Raw genomic sequence first — 16614 nt, forward strand, 5'->3', positions numbered from 1 at the left:
GGTTGCTGGATCAGAATAAAACTTCAGTAATATAAATAAAAGTATATATTTTAATATTCATTTTGGTATTATTTGTAATCATGGAATGAAAAAACTTTATTTAGTTAGAGATCCCTCTTTCCCCTTTAACTAAACTTTTTATTTAACAATTAAACACTAGTGCAAGTATCAGAAAGTACAACACCAAGTGATAATTTTCAATACCCATAAATGCAATGAGTCATATTTTCAAGGAAGTTATCAACCATTGGCCAGTTTTACCTTATCAAGGGATTTGCCACACAATACTTATTGTTGTAACTTGAATAGTTCATAGTAAAATATAATTTTATATCATAATATAAGGCAACTAGTATACATTGTAACTTCGGCCATGCCATCTTTAGTTAATAGTATATTATGGTCTAGCTAGATATTAAAACTATGTCTTCGAATTCCGCAGATATAGGAAAGCACGACAGTTATGAATATTTTATTACGAGATATCAAAGTGCATATATTAAAATAGTGTCTAGTCAAAAGGCCAAAGACAATATTAAAAACATTTAATACATCAAGAAATATGAAACAAAATGGCGACCGCTCTTTGCACAAGTTCCTTATTCAAACTTAACCCACCATAACATCTAGATAATAATTTAACAATAGTTTGAGGTCTCGGCTGTAGTTAATGGCCGCTCATAATATTTGCTCCACGTCGTGTGCTGTCGAGGAGCGGAGCTGGTTGATCCCGGACACGATGATTGAATAGTTGAAATACCAGAACATGACAAAGATGATGCCGAATAGAATATCTGAGATCGGGTTCAGGATATTATATAAATAGTAAATCAAAAATATATAGTAATAACATTCCATTGATTTGGTATCGGGGGTATCGTGTTGCCCAGGGTTGAGGAGGTCAGATAGGCAGTCGCTCCTTGTAAAACACTGGTACTTAGCTGAAATCTGCTAGACTGGTAGCTGACCCCAACATAGTTCAGAACAGGCTTGGCGAATGATTCTATTGATTTGGTAATTTTGTGGCTAATTTTATAAAAATAATCATCAAATTCTTCTACTAAGATAATACAGTATAACTATTAGTTTATAAAGTATTTAGTTAAGTATTCCAACAAGTTTTGTATGTGTAGTTTTAGTTGCAATTAACTATATTTTATCTGATAAAACAAATAATCTACATAATTGATAAAGTTATGTTTCATAAATTTAAAAATACATTGGAATGATTCATAACTAACATAATGCTTTGAGAAATTTGTGATCTTCCACCACAAGTTGCCTTTGGAGGTAAAAAGGTATTTTATAAGATCAATTATGCAGATAGAAGTGTGAAAACTGAGAAAGTAATTAAATGGCTTTAATAATATTAATATTTGTTAGGTTAATGCAGTAATGTAACTAGTAAACATGGAATTAAAAAGTTGGAATAGTTTTCCAAAAGTAAAACTGAAGACTTAAAAATATAATATTTTATTGAAAGTAACTAGGAGAGAAATAGTTAAAGCAAGAATAAGTGTTATTTTACTGTATAACTGTTTTTTTTCTCTCTCTAATAACCTTGCAAGTTGATTTAACATAGCAATTAATCAAGCATGTAAAAAAGAGGGTTGTTGAATATATAATTTTAAATAAGTATGAATACTTCCTTCTGTTCTATGTCTTTTTACCTCAACTATAGGTTATTTAGGTAAATAATGAAATTTAATGTTGAAGTTAGGGCCTTATTTATGATTAACGCTGATAGTTATTTCAGATATACCGAATACGTTTCATAAAGTGTAAAAACATGAATAGTTACTTACTAAGATTACGCACTTATTGGTGAATATTTTAGGTATAGTACCTAAAAGTATTTAATTTTTGAAAAGGATACGGACTACAATCTTTTCCCATGTGTCGACCATGTACAGCTCCGTCACTAAGAGGTACCTCACGTACCAATAATTGATGAATTGCTGGATCCTCTTGATAAACCCCATATTTCAAGATTGAGTTTGGATTTGCACTTCTAACTAACGTGGCTACTTGTTTTGTATGTAGGTACTGTAAATATCACGTCGTAGTAACTGACTTTGTTGTGTTATCCTTCCTAAGCACTGGGCGAAGTCTTGAACACGGAACAAATTAATTCATTAGTAAACTTTGGTTTCGGTGAGATTGAGAAATCTCCAAGTGACAGCAGTCTCAACTCAAACGAAAAACGTCAAATTAAAATGACGTTTAGAAAATTTGTGTTGTCATGTCACAAAAATAAATATTGTGGCGCTGTCGATTGAAAAATATTTTTGTTCTGTATTACTACGTAGTCTATGTATGTATGTATAGGTAAGTATTTACTATATAATTTATGTACCCCACAGTGCGCTTATAGACGCTGTAGCCATAATTGTATTTCCTTCCTTCCAATTATACGAGTCCTAGCAAGAAAATCGAGCTAGTCCTGCCATTGCACTGCCACGATTTTTTTTAAAGTAAATAATCGTCTTCATGGCAGTTTCTGCAACGGATACGCTATCTTCCAGTAAAGGTTTTACTAATACGTAACTGGAAATCTGCTCAATCACTTCAGGCCTTTTATATCTTTAAGGTCGCTTTTACCCTTTCATAGTAGTTTCTTTTGGTCTGTTCGGCTGAATGGGCGTGGTGGAAAGTAAATGCTAACTTTTCTCTAAGATAATCCACGCGGGCGGAGCAATCTCATTTCATTACTTAATAATTGTCAAGTATATTAGTATTTCAAGATTAATTTAGAAAGTGTATGAATCAAAATGAAACAAATAATACAATAAAATGAACTTTAATTCATTAGGTTAATAATACAATGTGATTTATTTATCTAAAAACTAAATTAAAATTGGTATCAGCCCTTTAAACTACAAGAAAATATAATGTTGCAAATCTATAAAATGTTTTTTTACACTGGTAATACGATTCGATAAGTAATCACAATTTTGTACTTAATAATTACGTCATAAACGGTAATTTTGTATAATTTCATTAGTTTAGTTTATTTATAACTTAAATTTTATATGCAGCTATACAAAGCTGCCATTTAAAAACAACCAGGTTAAAGTCAATAATTTTCAAAATCAAATTATTGTCTTCAGCTGGCAATCTCTATGCGATTTTCTTTCGATAAACAGCGGTTGACATGCAAAATTAGTCCCGCAATTAGCTTTAAAACATTGATTACTTTATATATACTAAACGGTAACATAATTGCATTAAGCGTGCAAATTATTAGCTTCCATAATCCTTGAAACTCAGTCCCAGACAAATTACAATTCAAGTGCCAAGACTGACCGAAACACTGACATGTGACTTATCGCAAATATTGCAATTTAAGCGATTTATAACTTCATTGACACCTTTATAATTGTTTTGTCTATTAGGACTAGTTATTTGCCGTATTGCCTGTCAGCATGGTTTCAACACTTTTCACTTTTGCTTATAAAACATGTTACAACAAGCAATGTTCTGAAATTTGTACATGTTGAAGATAAATACGGCAATATTTCGATGGTATTTACATTTTATCCGAGATATATAATTTTTCCGTTGGCAACCATATGGCATTTCTTGCACTTTAATGATTATACATATAGAATAGTTACAAAGCATTTTCATTTAAATATTTGACTTTACAATTGTTTGATGTTATAAAAATATTATTTATTAGTTTTCGTTACAAGTCTGAATTATAAGTACAATATCCGCGAGCTACTTAGTGTTGCCATAACACATAGGTTTTTAGTAATAAAGTCCAATTTATATCTGAATTCATTAAAAGCAGCTCGCGAAAATATTTAATTACGAGCGTGATATTTGGCAATAGTGCAATGATTTTCAGATTCATATGATAAACATATACAATCTATATTTAATTAATAAATATGCATACAAAATCACTTATTCTCGATAAACACATACTTACAAAACGTATGTTTTTGGAATAAAACGAAAATTCAAAATCACACCTCTATTTTATATGTCTATTATATATTATATCATGCAAGCATTATACTAAAAAAGTATGTTTTAATATATATTTTTTTGTAAATTCTTCAGTCTTATAAAGGCACCAATTTCATCCAATGTATAGATTTATTAAAAAAATAACTGCCATACATTTCTCATACAAATATTTAATTGGCACTTTATATTATCATCCTTTGTTTATATAAATTACCCAGACAATTTGGTAAATCAAATAATGACCGGGTAAAGTAAATATTCGTTATTAGGTTAAAATCGAGACATACAATTTCATATAAAAATAGTTACCATATAGATAAAATACTGAGTTGCAATGTTGCAATATTTAAAAACTTGTAAAATATCGTTCACACAATTTGTGATTCATTTTGTATAATACGATTCATTTTCCCTTATTTTAGATACTTTTCGTACCTAATAAAAGTTTAGAACCGTTTATGGTTATTTTATATTAATTTCATTCAATGGTATAAAAAATTGATGTTATAAACTTCGCTTTTAGATTATAATTGACATGCTTTGCAGTAGGGCCAGCAGAAAACTTGAGAAACAATGAATTTAAGAAATACTTTAACATTATAAATCTTACACTGTGTGATTTTATTTTCATTAACGAAAACAAAATCTTATAGCATTATATTGACATGTATTTTAAATACAAGGATATTCTCCAAGTTTTTCTGCGACCATACTTTACAAAACTTTCAACACGTTTACAAAACTTTAATAAAAGTCACTTTCTTGTAATGTTTGACTTTCAATGTTATTTTGAAAAAGTTTTTAATAATAAACGTGTTAAAATGTCAAAAAAGACTTTCCATTGATCCCTCTCATATTACTACAAATCAAATAGTAACTGAAATAATTAATATAAAACATTTCTTTTAAATGAGGTGGTTTGGCATTATAAGTACCGTTTTTGTGACATACTGGCTAAAGTGAGAATTGGACGGGGTTTTAGTAACTTGGGTTAAGTTTAACTGTAGTTATGGCAGTATTATTGAGTGACTCTTTAAAATATAATAATTATGTTTTGAATATTTCCAAACAAATTGTGACACTAAAACTTTCCTTTGATAATTTTTGATTAGTTTACAAAGTAATTAAAAGCATGAATAAAAATAATAGTTTTCCTCCCAATCGTTGAAAATAGCTGCTATATTTAATACCGATGAAAATAAAAATATAAATAAAATAAAACGTTTCCATGCTTTCAAGTACAAAGTAAACGGAAGTCAAAAAACGACTTCAGAACACGCTTTTCATTTAAAACTTATAAGTTTTTAGTGTCCAACTTGCAATTCAAAGTTTAAATTATCTGAATATACAAAAAATACGCCATTATGAAATACTAAATTATTCAGCCAGGTATTCTTAACAGACCACAACGTCACCTAATGAAATGTGTATTGGTGGTCATAAAAGTCGCTCCACAAAATCCTGTACCTATTCAATTGAATCTTGTAAGACTGGAATTTAACTAAACACAGCTTGGTAAAAGGCAGAAGGTACAAATTGCCTTGAAAATCTCAACTTAATACATCAAACCTCTATAGACCTGTAAATTCCCGATTATTACGTAGGCAGATGGAAAAAAACCAGTTTTATTATAAAATCCTATCATTTCATACATTTTTCATACCTTAAAGTCCTGCTTACAACACCTCTATACAGCCAAGTGACGTCACAGGTCACTAATTGAATTCCCTAACTAATATTGGTGTATTCACTCTAGGTATTCAGTGTAGCCCTGTGCCCCGGTGAATATGACATCGATCCATATTCGCGCCGCCTCGCCAGATGGCGCCATGAGGTAGTAGCGACGTTGTCGGGTTTTCACAATGAACGTTGTTAAAGGGTTCGGCGATTTTGATGTGTTGCCGTGGTCTAAGTATACTTCTTCGATTACCTGTGGAGGAATTTTGGGTGTTGAAAGTACTTTTTATAGAGTAAGGGGACATTCAGAACATCAACAAAATCTCAATGTATTTTAAGTCCAAGGAATGCTAAATCACTGCTCCTGAGTGTATTGAAAAGTATTTTATAGAATTTATCTTCACCACCAATTTTTTTTATATTACTCAGTCTCAGGACAAGCATTATAGTGGATCACACAAACGCTTGTCCTACGCGGGGATCGAACCTGAGACACTACAGACTCACAGTTGGTTTTGCCGTGACGACCTGAATCACTCGGCTCCATGTAAAAAAAAGTTAAGCTGGAAGTTGACCGAAACAAAGCTTGGAAAAAGGCGAATATAGAAAATAAGTTATGGAAGATACTAACTTGGAAATAGGCCCCTCCTCTGGGTTTCTTCTCACTCTTGTCCCAGTAGTAGACGAACGTTTTCGTTTCTCTGTCGAAAACGAACCACCTGGAAACATCAACATATCCCATCAGTCCATTTTAGTCAGCAAATGATTATTTGTTTATTACTTTTATTATAAACACACACACTATCTTTATTGGCAGAATTTATGAAAACTATGACCACTTACACAAACATAATTATTTACTTTTGAGATAACGAAAAACAAATAAAAGATCTAACAACTTTTCTACTAAAACATCTTTATTTATACCATAATTTGCATCTAAATAATTCAAATTAATCACTATACTAAAACTGGGTATTAATTGACGACTAAATTCAAAGCTAGATAAGCACGGATTATATATTCTCTAGCGGGATTGTCCGAATAGGGTTACCAGGACCCGGTACAAAAAAGGCAGAACAGAGGATGGGTTTTAGGCAATAGAGGTCTGACACTCCTTTCCGTTCAACCAGAATCGGGCGAAGTCATTTGATAATTTCCCATCCGAGAAAAAGAAAATTGCCAGACTTAAATTGTTGAGGAACCTAGTTTCTGTAGTCTTACCTTTTGGACCATGTGTGGAACTTGGCTCCGAGCTTGTGCAGATACCCGCGACACGACGTGGGCGTCACCGACACGTACGGGCACACCTCGATCTGGTGACCTGCGAATAATAAAACATTTCATTAGGAAATAGATCTTATTAAAATAAGTCTAGGATTCAAAGGAGAGGATTAAAAAAACTTCTCAAAACCTTCAGAGTTCTTCTTCCTACACCAGCAATAAGAGTAGCCTTTATTTTCCAGGGAGAAAAGCTAACAACTTTAACCCTCGCATGCCGACTAAAAGATCCCGGGCAAATACATTTGCCTGAGCCAGAGACACGGGCTCGCTCACGCATGCTCTGCGGGACTCTGGCAAGAACAATAAGTGTAAGCTAGGTACTAGTGACTAGTGAAGTAGTGACTCACCAGCAGACTCGACATGTCTCCGTAGATCGAAGTCGTCCCTGTCGACGGGCAGGTAGCGCGTGAGGGGGCGCTGCGACTCGCTGTAGGGCGCCACACCGCGACGACTGCGCCGGGGAGCGTTGCTGAGGGACACTGGAAGTAACGGAGTGGTGATGAAATAGGTGGGCATAAAAAACAGTACAGGTATAAACAAATATTTAGAAGGAATCTTTATTATTTACACGCCGCAGAAACCAGTGCGAATCGATTAAGACGAATGCGATGTGAACATTCAAATTCTTGGTCAGTTCTCGGTAGTTTGGTTTGTAAAGCGACTGGCTCGCATAGCCCGCAGTCGCAGGTCCGAGCCCTGTTTCAGACAGACAGATATTTGAATTATTTATTGTATTTGATTGCAAGCTAAAATTAGCTTTTTAAAAGTAATATTTTGAATATTTTCTTTGGTATTCATCTTGTATTTTCATAATAAAGGCATTTTATTTAATGGGATATAGTCACTTATTCAAAGCAGACCAATATCTATGTAAAATTGTATTTTGCAAGACTTATCATTTTAGTGGTGCCATTTTTGTCGTAATATCCTGGGATCAGGTACCTATTGATATTGATATATTGATATTTGAGGTATTTATATACTTATTGATATTAAAGTATAGAGTACTCACGTATATTGTCCCTGCTGAAGTCGGAGGCATGGCTGAGCGGGCGGCTGTCGTCACTCCTCTTGTCGTCCTCCGTGGACTCGGTGCGGGAGTTCCTCACTTGGAGCTGGTGACAAGGAAAGGGGAATTGAATAAGTCTGATTCCCGTACCAAGGAAATTGATCCTTGCGCCGCGAGGGCTTTTACAAACATTCAAGTCACACAATCAGACTCCCAGACTTAGAACACAAATACTTGTTCTAAACGGGGATCCAACCCGCGACACGTCGCGCATAGTAGCTTCGGCGCAGTGACCTACACCGCAAGCTATCCGTGCAGTCCAATTGAATATAATAGTCACGTGACGTTCGAGTTTATGTCGCTGAAAACATCTGAAGTATATGTATGTATAGGTTACATACAAGTTTTGCTTAATCTGACACTAGATGGCGTTGTAAGAAAATTGTAAAATATTACAAATGTAAATAGATAGATTAATAAGAAATAGATAGATTAGATTTAATTTTGGGCAATTTTTTTCCCACTTTTCTGCCTCCACAAATGTCCATAAATACTTACAAACACAGGCCTCTGGTTGCATCCGAGACCGCCCCAATGGGAACTTTTCACTAATGTTAGCCACATAGACATTTTATGGTTCACAATCACTGACACATACAAACAGCACAGTTTAATTCAACATATCTTAATTGTCTTATTATACAAATTAACTATCATCACTTTAATTCTTCACTTATGTATTTTGGGTTTAGTCTAGACAACCTACACATGGTTTCAATATAGGATAGAGTACAAGAAAAAACATAAACGGCCTGTTTCACCACCGCCGCGCCGCATAAGTACACGTTGAATTATTTACCAGTTTTTTTCATTTTCAATCTGCCAGATTGAAAAGGCTTTGCGGCTAAGCAGTGATTGTGAAACAGACGTTTAGACTAGTTCTTCATCTTTAGCCTTATTAAGGACTTCATTGAGGTTTTCAATAGGTAGCCTAAAACCGTCATTGTTTCGGTGTAAGGTAGCCCATTTATTGAGGCAGGTTATTGGATACTTACTTTCACGCTATGATTAATAGGAGCAGAACAGTAATGAAATCAAATGTTGCAAAAACGAGGAAAAGATGCGTGTAATCTAAACTTATTAATCCGATTTTTAATACTCCTAGCTTTCATTTTCACGGACACGGACGAAGTCACACATCTTCCTCAAACACCTGTTGAGATAAAAGTGTGAACAGATTTTGTAGGTTTTGCGAAAAGCATTTCTTTTGATATACGTTTAATTGGCACTCTTTATAATTTATCGACTGACTACGCCAGTACTATGACATTCTGAAACAAAACTGACATTGTCAAAGCGAGATAGAGTGATACACTGAGCATAGTGTCGTTTCGCTTCCACACTACGGTTTTATTTGAATTCATAGTGAAAATATGTAAGGTTTAATGAACTCTGGGAGACACTTCAAAGGGTGGAATTCTTGAGGTTTATGTTTCCGATGATTTAGTAGAGGAATGAAAGGAAAAGAGTCTTGAATATGTCGATGACACGAAAGACGAGAGGGCAGTAGTATGTAAGCTGTTGTAAAATGAAAACCGTGACAATTTCCGAGAAAACTTTTTTTTCTCAAACTTTACTTAAAAAACACATTTTGGGAAACGAAATGGACTTAAGGTTAACAACACGATTTTGTTTAAGGATACATAAGATAAGATCTCCATGCCAATATTATTTTCATTCGATTATAAGAAGCTATATAATCACAATTACGCCACACTTCAAAACAAAAATTCCGTGATGTCCCTATTAGTATCGTCAATTTTAGCTATTCCCGACCTTCCTCAAAACTTGTCAAATACAAAAACTTCTGACGCAACCTTACGAGACAAAGGAACTATTTCCTGCCACGTCAATAACATCAGTTACATAACTCAGTATTTCTAGTGGACTAACAACCACTGTTGCAGAAACGTATGTTTATAGTTACCGGCATGAAACCCGGTGTTTACATATGGTTGTACAAACACCTTGCCGTTCGGTACAGCATCGTAATATGGTTGTATTTATGTGAAACTTGGGAAAGATTTTGTTTGGGTTAAAGATGGATGCGGTAAAGGCTTTGCGATGAGGTTGAATGATTCGGGATGTACCCCTGAGAACTGTATTCTGTTCTGAGATGCACTCAGTTGACATAAGAGCAGGAAAACTAGATTTGTATAAAGGATTGCAACGCATTGCCTAAAACCGACACAAAAACGCGTATGACGTAGAACGGCGGTTCAGATTTAGTCAGTAAAAGTTTGACACTAACCATTTCCTCCCCCGGGGGAGTGGGTGTCCATGAGGATTCCCTTGAAAAAAAAATATTTGAGATTTAAGATATGACCAAAACTTTAATTATCTTCTGCCCTAGATGACCCTATAATGCAAGAGCAGAAAAATGAGAAGCGAAAACGAAGAGGACTCGATTTTGGATTCATCAGATTCCATGAAAACTATTCCCAAGAAAATAACAAGTATTGTAGTACAGAAATAAAAAGGTTTATCATACAATTAATATTATGATGCCGACGCACCGTCTGGTTGTATGACTGATCTATATATAATCCCACGTATACATCCCACGCAAATATCTCGCTTCATGTTTTGTTTAATTCTGTTTTTGAAGCTGTTTATCAAAATCTGGAAATGTTACATATGAATTAACGGCAAGACTTTTTTGTAAAGATCAATGCAGTTAGCATGTTACTGTATTATAGATCGATTAGACTATTCCTTTTCTTGTCATGAAGTTTAATATCGAAAAGCCTTTAAAGTATTACTATTATTATGGTTGTGGAAGTATGACAGCGCAAATCACTGCTTAAAGAGCATTCCTCTATCGCACCCACGACCCTATTAAGACTCTTCACACCCTTGACAAATTCTAAGCTGTCCTGTTTCCTCACGATGTTTTCTTTCACGGTTTTATTAAAGGACCATTACAATTTCGCGAAGTTTAATTTGTTTTTTGTTATAAGTTTAATTAACCCTATTAATACCAAAAATATCTTTTAACAGAAACCAACCAAAAGCATGTTTATGCAACTAAAGATTTACATCTCAATCTGCATCATCAAACAAATTACAAAAGAATGACGTCACAAAATTTCAAACTACCTTCACATTGAAAAAATATTAAACTACCCGCAGCAACTAAAATAAGATAAATCATATCGTAAATGGATAATAAATCATTATATCAGCGGGTTTACGTGTTGGCGGACGTCCAAGGGGCGTCTTTTTCTAATTTATTTTAATTTTATTGTACTCTTTATTATTATGAGTTGTGACCGACATCTTTGTTTTTTATATGATAATGTGTGTATTATATTGTATGTTGTGGTACTAGTGGTATCATGAGCTTGGCAATGACCCAGCCTTGTTTGCCGCCCCCTTTCTGTAAATACTCCCAAGGATGCATGTGTTTTTTGGAATAGGTTAATGGTTTTACATGAAATATGATTATGTACTTTTCAAGGTTAAACATAAATAAAAAGTAAGGATTGTGTTCAAAACTAGCCGGTATATTATTTGCAAATCAAATATTTAATGATTTTTCAAAAAGTTAAAAATGAAGTACAATCTTATTGGCGCACAACATGGGGCAGCTGCATTATTTAGCGACGATCCATTCTTTAACTGATAATAATAATATTCGTGTAAAATAAAGTGATAGCTCATTTTAGTGCCGTTTCGATGAGTTTTTAAAGAAAACTGCTGTTGTTGTGGAAGCGAGACGACACAATATTTTACGACTCTCGTTTTCTCGTTTAGACAGCCATCAATAGGGCCTCCAAACAGAAATTAAATTCGCAACGGATTTCTAAGTGCAATACTTCTCTCCTCAATTAACAAACACTTGTACAGGACGTAGCAATATCACCTAAATTAATGACAGCCCTGTGTAGAGAATGGACAACGCCCACAAGTATATTATGATGAGCAAGGAGTGACGTCACGAATTCCTGATACTATTATCGTCGACTATCAGACTATACCGACGTATGTGTGTTTTCTTAATCATATCTGTGATAAAACATGTACTCTGACAAAATTTTGAAGTTCAGTAGGACAATTCAGGTCGTTTTGCATTTACTGGAATAGATTTGGATGGGGACACACAAAGACGGCAGAAAGAAACCAGCCCTGCAGTGAGTAATTAAGACTGATATGGTGATGATAAATGCACGAGAAAACAACAATACACACTTATTTAGAGCGGCTTTTAATTGTAATGTCAAAGCACTACATCTCAATTGACATAAACTCTTATTCCTCAAAGTCTGTTGAAAATAATTTATTTTCGAAAGTACTGATAATGACGATGCAACGAGGCAACACAAAAACCGCCTTTTTTAAACTTAGGGTAGTTTAGGCTACTAACGTTGGGTACTATAAACTTGTAGCCTAATTTTTTGTAAGGCGAGGGAAACCTCTTGGAAACCCGCTTTCTCGGGGGAGAAAGCGGGCTGTGTGAGTTGTGTCAGACTCTTACTGACTAAATCGAAACCTGGTATGGTATTTCATCCGCGCTTTGATGTCGGAGCATGGCAAGTGATGCAATTCTTTACGCACATAATCTATGCTCTGTACATTTAGCAAGTTGTTCTTAAGTAAAAACGTCTCTTATGATAATTACACATCGTTTTATTTTTATTTATATATCTGAAACGTTAATTAAATATAATAAGAATCTTCCACTCGACAGTTTAGCGACATGTGTTGTTACTTAATTTTTATGTTTCCTCTAGTAATAAAATTTAGTCTCATGACAAATATACTTTTAAACTATATTTTTATGATAACGTTCAAAAATAGCCAAATTATTTATTGCTTAGTATTTTAATTATCCTTTTTTTGAATTTCTCTACAAAATCATATGCATGAAAACAGGCATATTGTGTATTATTCCAACTAAACGACAGTACATAATAACGTTTGCACCTATCAGACATTATCATCATCCTTTTCCAACTATGTTGGAGTCGGTGCCAGTCTAACCGGATACAGTAAGTACCAGTGTTTTGAAAAGAGCGACTGCCTTTCCGACCTCCTCAACCCAGTAACCCGGGCAACACCTTAGTTAGACTGGTCGTCAGACTTTTCTAGCTTCTGACTACCTGTAACGACTCCCACCCGCAATCGTTTGCACCTATCAGACATAATAGCTAATTTTAATTTAAGATATAAATTTTTCATTTTCTTTGATTGCTCAATTTGCAACTTTTAAGTAAAACATCACTCATTGAAGGAATCCAGATATACTTGTTAAATCTGTTTTATCTACGTTTTTTAAGATAGTAAATCTTTACGTCTTACGTAAATAGTTCACTGCGATTTAACAGTTAACAGTGCATATGAACACAGAATGGCGCCAGCCATTGTGAAATATTTCTTAGTTGAAATAGTTTTAATGAAGCATATTTTAATAGGTTTTCGTTTGCGTTCTAGGCATTAAACTATTCGTTAAGACTGGTTTTGTTTGATATTAGGGTTAAGTGCAGATGAGATATCACTAAGTATGTAGAGTATTGGGAATATTTGGGTAACAAGCTAATATTAAAACCTTTCTTATTCTTTGGGATATATGATGTATGACACCAATACCCATTTGAGGAGTTTCGTATCATGTCTGAGCTCCTACAACCATCTCCCAGTTCCAGCATCAGATCAGCCGTATATTATCAAAATATAAGCACGCGGTATACGTATACATGCAAAATTTTAGCTCTGTTGGAAAGTGGAACAAATTTAGTTTGCAAAATTCAATTAAAGATAACAATAATATTAGGAACCAAAATCCGTATGCAATCCAATTCAGTTCCGCGGGGTCATGAAAAACGCGGCCATGCTACCGCTTCTGCTCATAATAAGGGACTCTGGTTAGGTCCAAAACTGGTCCGGCGATGCGAATAAAATAATTATGGATCCGTTTTACGAAAGTTATAATAACAATTAATATTCATTGCAAAACTAGCGGGTTAAACAAATTTAGCTAGTTCAAAAAAAGGTTAAATTTATCTCTATCCTCCTTTTCTGTTCGCTGCATATTTGTCTGATCATAAGAAGTTATTAGTCATATCAATTGTTTACAAGTGTATTCGCGAACCGGCACATTGTATCTGCAGGAATGTGCACAGAAGCTGTAAACTAAGGTGATGCGTATAACAGATCGCGGGGGAATCTGTGCAGAGATGGAAATAAGTGTAGGTAGTTTTATAATGAGATTCATGGAAACGAGAACCGTAAACGGAATAAATTATATAGGATGTATGTAGTCTACTTTACTGTAATGTAAAGTACGGTTTCACGGTCTAATCTTACTTCGTGGTATGCTTAAAGAAGTTGAGCGTTTAACATGCGTAAGCAATCTCGAGAAGACGATACATTTTCAACGACATACCCTTGGCATGACGTAAACTTTTTTTAACATAAAAAAGCCTTTTTCTAGCACCTTTGTACTTTGTAGACGATTTTGGGAGAAATTCTGCGAAAATTCGTTAAGTGAACATTTTTACTATACAGAACCATGAATTCAAAGTACACAAGATTGTTTGTCTGTTGTTTCTATTTATAAAATCTAAATTCTCTTAAATTAACCTTAACATAAGACACCGTCCTGACCCTTATACCTTCATAATAAATCAACCTGAAAAAAAAAACAGTTTTCTGCAATCGCGCTGGCCCGAGCGATCAGGCTTAATGAGCTTTGAGTTTACTGACATCCCTTTGAGGCGCACTGGTGGAACATAAACTCACCGATCTCCAAAAATACAGTTTACAGTACTTAATACCAAACCAAATAATAAAAAGCATTTTAACACCATCTCCGCCCATATTTCTTTAAGATTGGTATAAACAAACCGTAACATCTACATTGATAGCCTCATCACTCACAAGATCTGCCCTCACGAGGTGCGCGCGTCATACGATCCATTGTTCGTTCTGATTGTTTACGTGAAGTTCGAGTTTGTGAGTTTGGAATCTTGTTACCTTGTGTTAAATGGTATATCGAATGACGTTATTGCCGGTGAGGGCATTTTTAGGTTTCTTTGCTGTCAGAAATGTAAAGTGAGGCGAAATACTACTTTAATATTTTCATTTATAATAATTTTTCATTTAATTTTTTTTTTAAGTAACTAACCTTTTTAATAAATTACTAATTAGATGCAGCACGAACTTATGGACGAAAGCATCAAAATCTACAATATCAGTGGAAGCATGGGTCTGGTCCCAGATCTGGCAAACAATAGCCTGACCTTAATGGGCGACGATGCCCCGCGGTCGGTGCATGATAAATAGCAATGTATTGCTACGCACAGGTCAAAAGCGGGAGACATCGCACAGCGGTTTTGGTTTAGTCACTAAAAGTCTGTCGCTACCCTTTTCCTGTACCGAGAAGGTGGGTGTCGAAGAGGATTTCCCTGCTCTCCGAATAAAAGGCCAGGTAGCCAGATACAATTTTTACCAGTGATTTTATGGCAAAGATCTAAACGACATTGGCGAAATTGATCGAAAACCAACTTAGCGCTGCTTTGTACGGAAGATTGCAGAACTGAACCGACGTGGAACTGATATGTATTACGTAATTTTATGTAATTAATTAAACTTATATGTGAATAACATTGTACGCTTAACATTTAAGGCTAGAGATCAGCTAATTAATCAAAGATACGACGGATCATTGCGATAATTATCACGCGTAGCGGCTTAAGACTGGTACTAATTAGTTTTTAATCAGTCCTTTCCTTTTGAGTCTAGTAAAAATAGAAACATGAGTAGTCATCTCGATTATACTAACCTACATACCTACTAAATATACTACCAATTTTTTCCGGGGTGAAACTCTAATGACTTCATTCCAGGTAAATGGGCAAGGCGTCGTATCCCCATGCCATGTCCCTCATGACGGAATTTAACACATATACACACATTTTTTCACATATATTTATAGTGTATGACTACTATTCCGAAGCATTCGAACCTTCAGATAACGTTTTAAATGCTCTTTATTTGTAAGACTGTATGCTTAAAGTCCGTAAGTAAGAACGACTGACAAAGATCATGTTTTGTTCCTTAATTTTGTATCTGGCTATATAAATGATTATATGGGCTGCTTTTTTTTCCTTAATAAACGAGTCCTGTTCTAAGGATCCTAATCCTTATATCGCGGCGGTTTCACAAACGATTCAAGTCATTGTTCATGTATAAAGATACCCAGACTCAGAACAAACATTTGTAGATCACACAAATACTGTCCCTACGCGGAGATTAAACCTTTGGCGTGTTGCATTGTAGCTGATTCTAGATAAGTTACGATTGGCAGCGGTGCTAAGCCACAGACAATTTGCGTTAATAGGTGTTGTCAAACTAATAATTCGTATTCCTATAGCCTAGTTAATGATACATTGGAATTTTAACAGAATTGTAAGCTTACAATATATCAATACAATTATAATTCCTTAAATATTGATCTTACTCAGTAGTATTGTTTTAATTCGTAAACTCAAAAATAGACAGACCTTAATACAATCGTAAAATACAATATAATTTTATAAGTTTCCCTTGAAAATACGTGATTTTTGTCTCAATGACGCAGTTACGTTTGCGTTGAAAGTTGTAGC

General features: G+C 34.5%; 2 protein-coding genes across 4 annotated transcripts in view; both read right to left on the reverse strand.

The window, feature by feature from the left end:
• Positions 1-30: 30 nt before the first annotated feature.
• Positions 31-2005, reverse strand: LOC113505512. Its single transcript, XM_026888258.1, has 2 exons — positions 1877-2005; positions 31-794 (listed from the first exon to the last, which is right to left on the reverse strand). The coding sequence occupies exons 1-2, from the start codon at positions 1980-1982 to the stop codon at positions 679-681; spliced, it is 222 nt and encodes a 73-aa protein (XP_026744059.1). The 5' UTR covers positions 1983-2005; the 3' UTR covers positions 31-678.
• Positions 61-16614, reverse strand: part of LOC113505509 (pleckstrin homology-like domain family B member 2) — a 114005-nt gene continuing 97451 nt past the window's right edge. For all 3 annotated transcript variants that reach the window (XM_026888253.1, XM_026888255.1, XM_026888254.1), the window contains 6 exons: positions 7952-8054; positions 7287-7418; positions 6880-6979; positions 6287-6374; positions 1877-5908; positions 61-794 (listed from right to left, as the gene is read on the reverse strand). In XM_026888253.1, coding sequence (XP_026744054.1) covers positions 5726-5908; positions 6287-6374; positions 6880-6979; positions 7287-7418; positions 7952-8054 — 606 coding nt within the window. In that variant the 3' untranslated portion in view covers positions 61-794; positions 1877-5725. The remainder of the gene's footprint in view (positions 795-1876; positions 5909-6286; positions 6375-6879; positions 6980-7286; positions 7419-7951; positions 8055-16614) is intronic.

The sequence above is a fragment of the Trichoplusia ni genome, chromosome 26, assembly GCF_003590095.1.
Source record: "Trichoplusia ni isolate ovarian cell line Hi5 chromosome 26, tn1, whole genome shotgun sequence".
Taxonomy (NCBI): domain Eukaryota; kingdom Metazoa; phylum Arthropoda; class Insecta; order Lepidoptera; family Noctuidae; genus Trichoplusia; species Trichoplusia ni.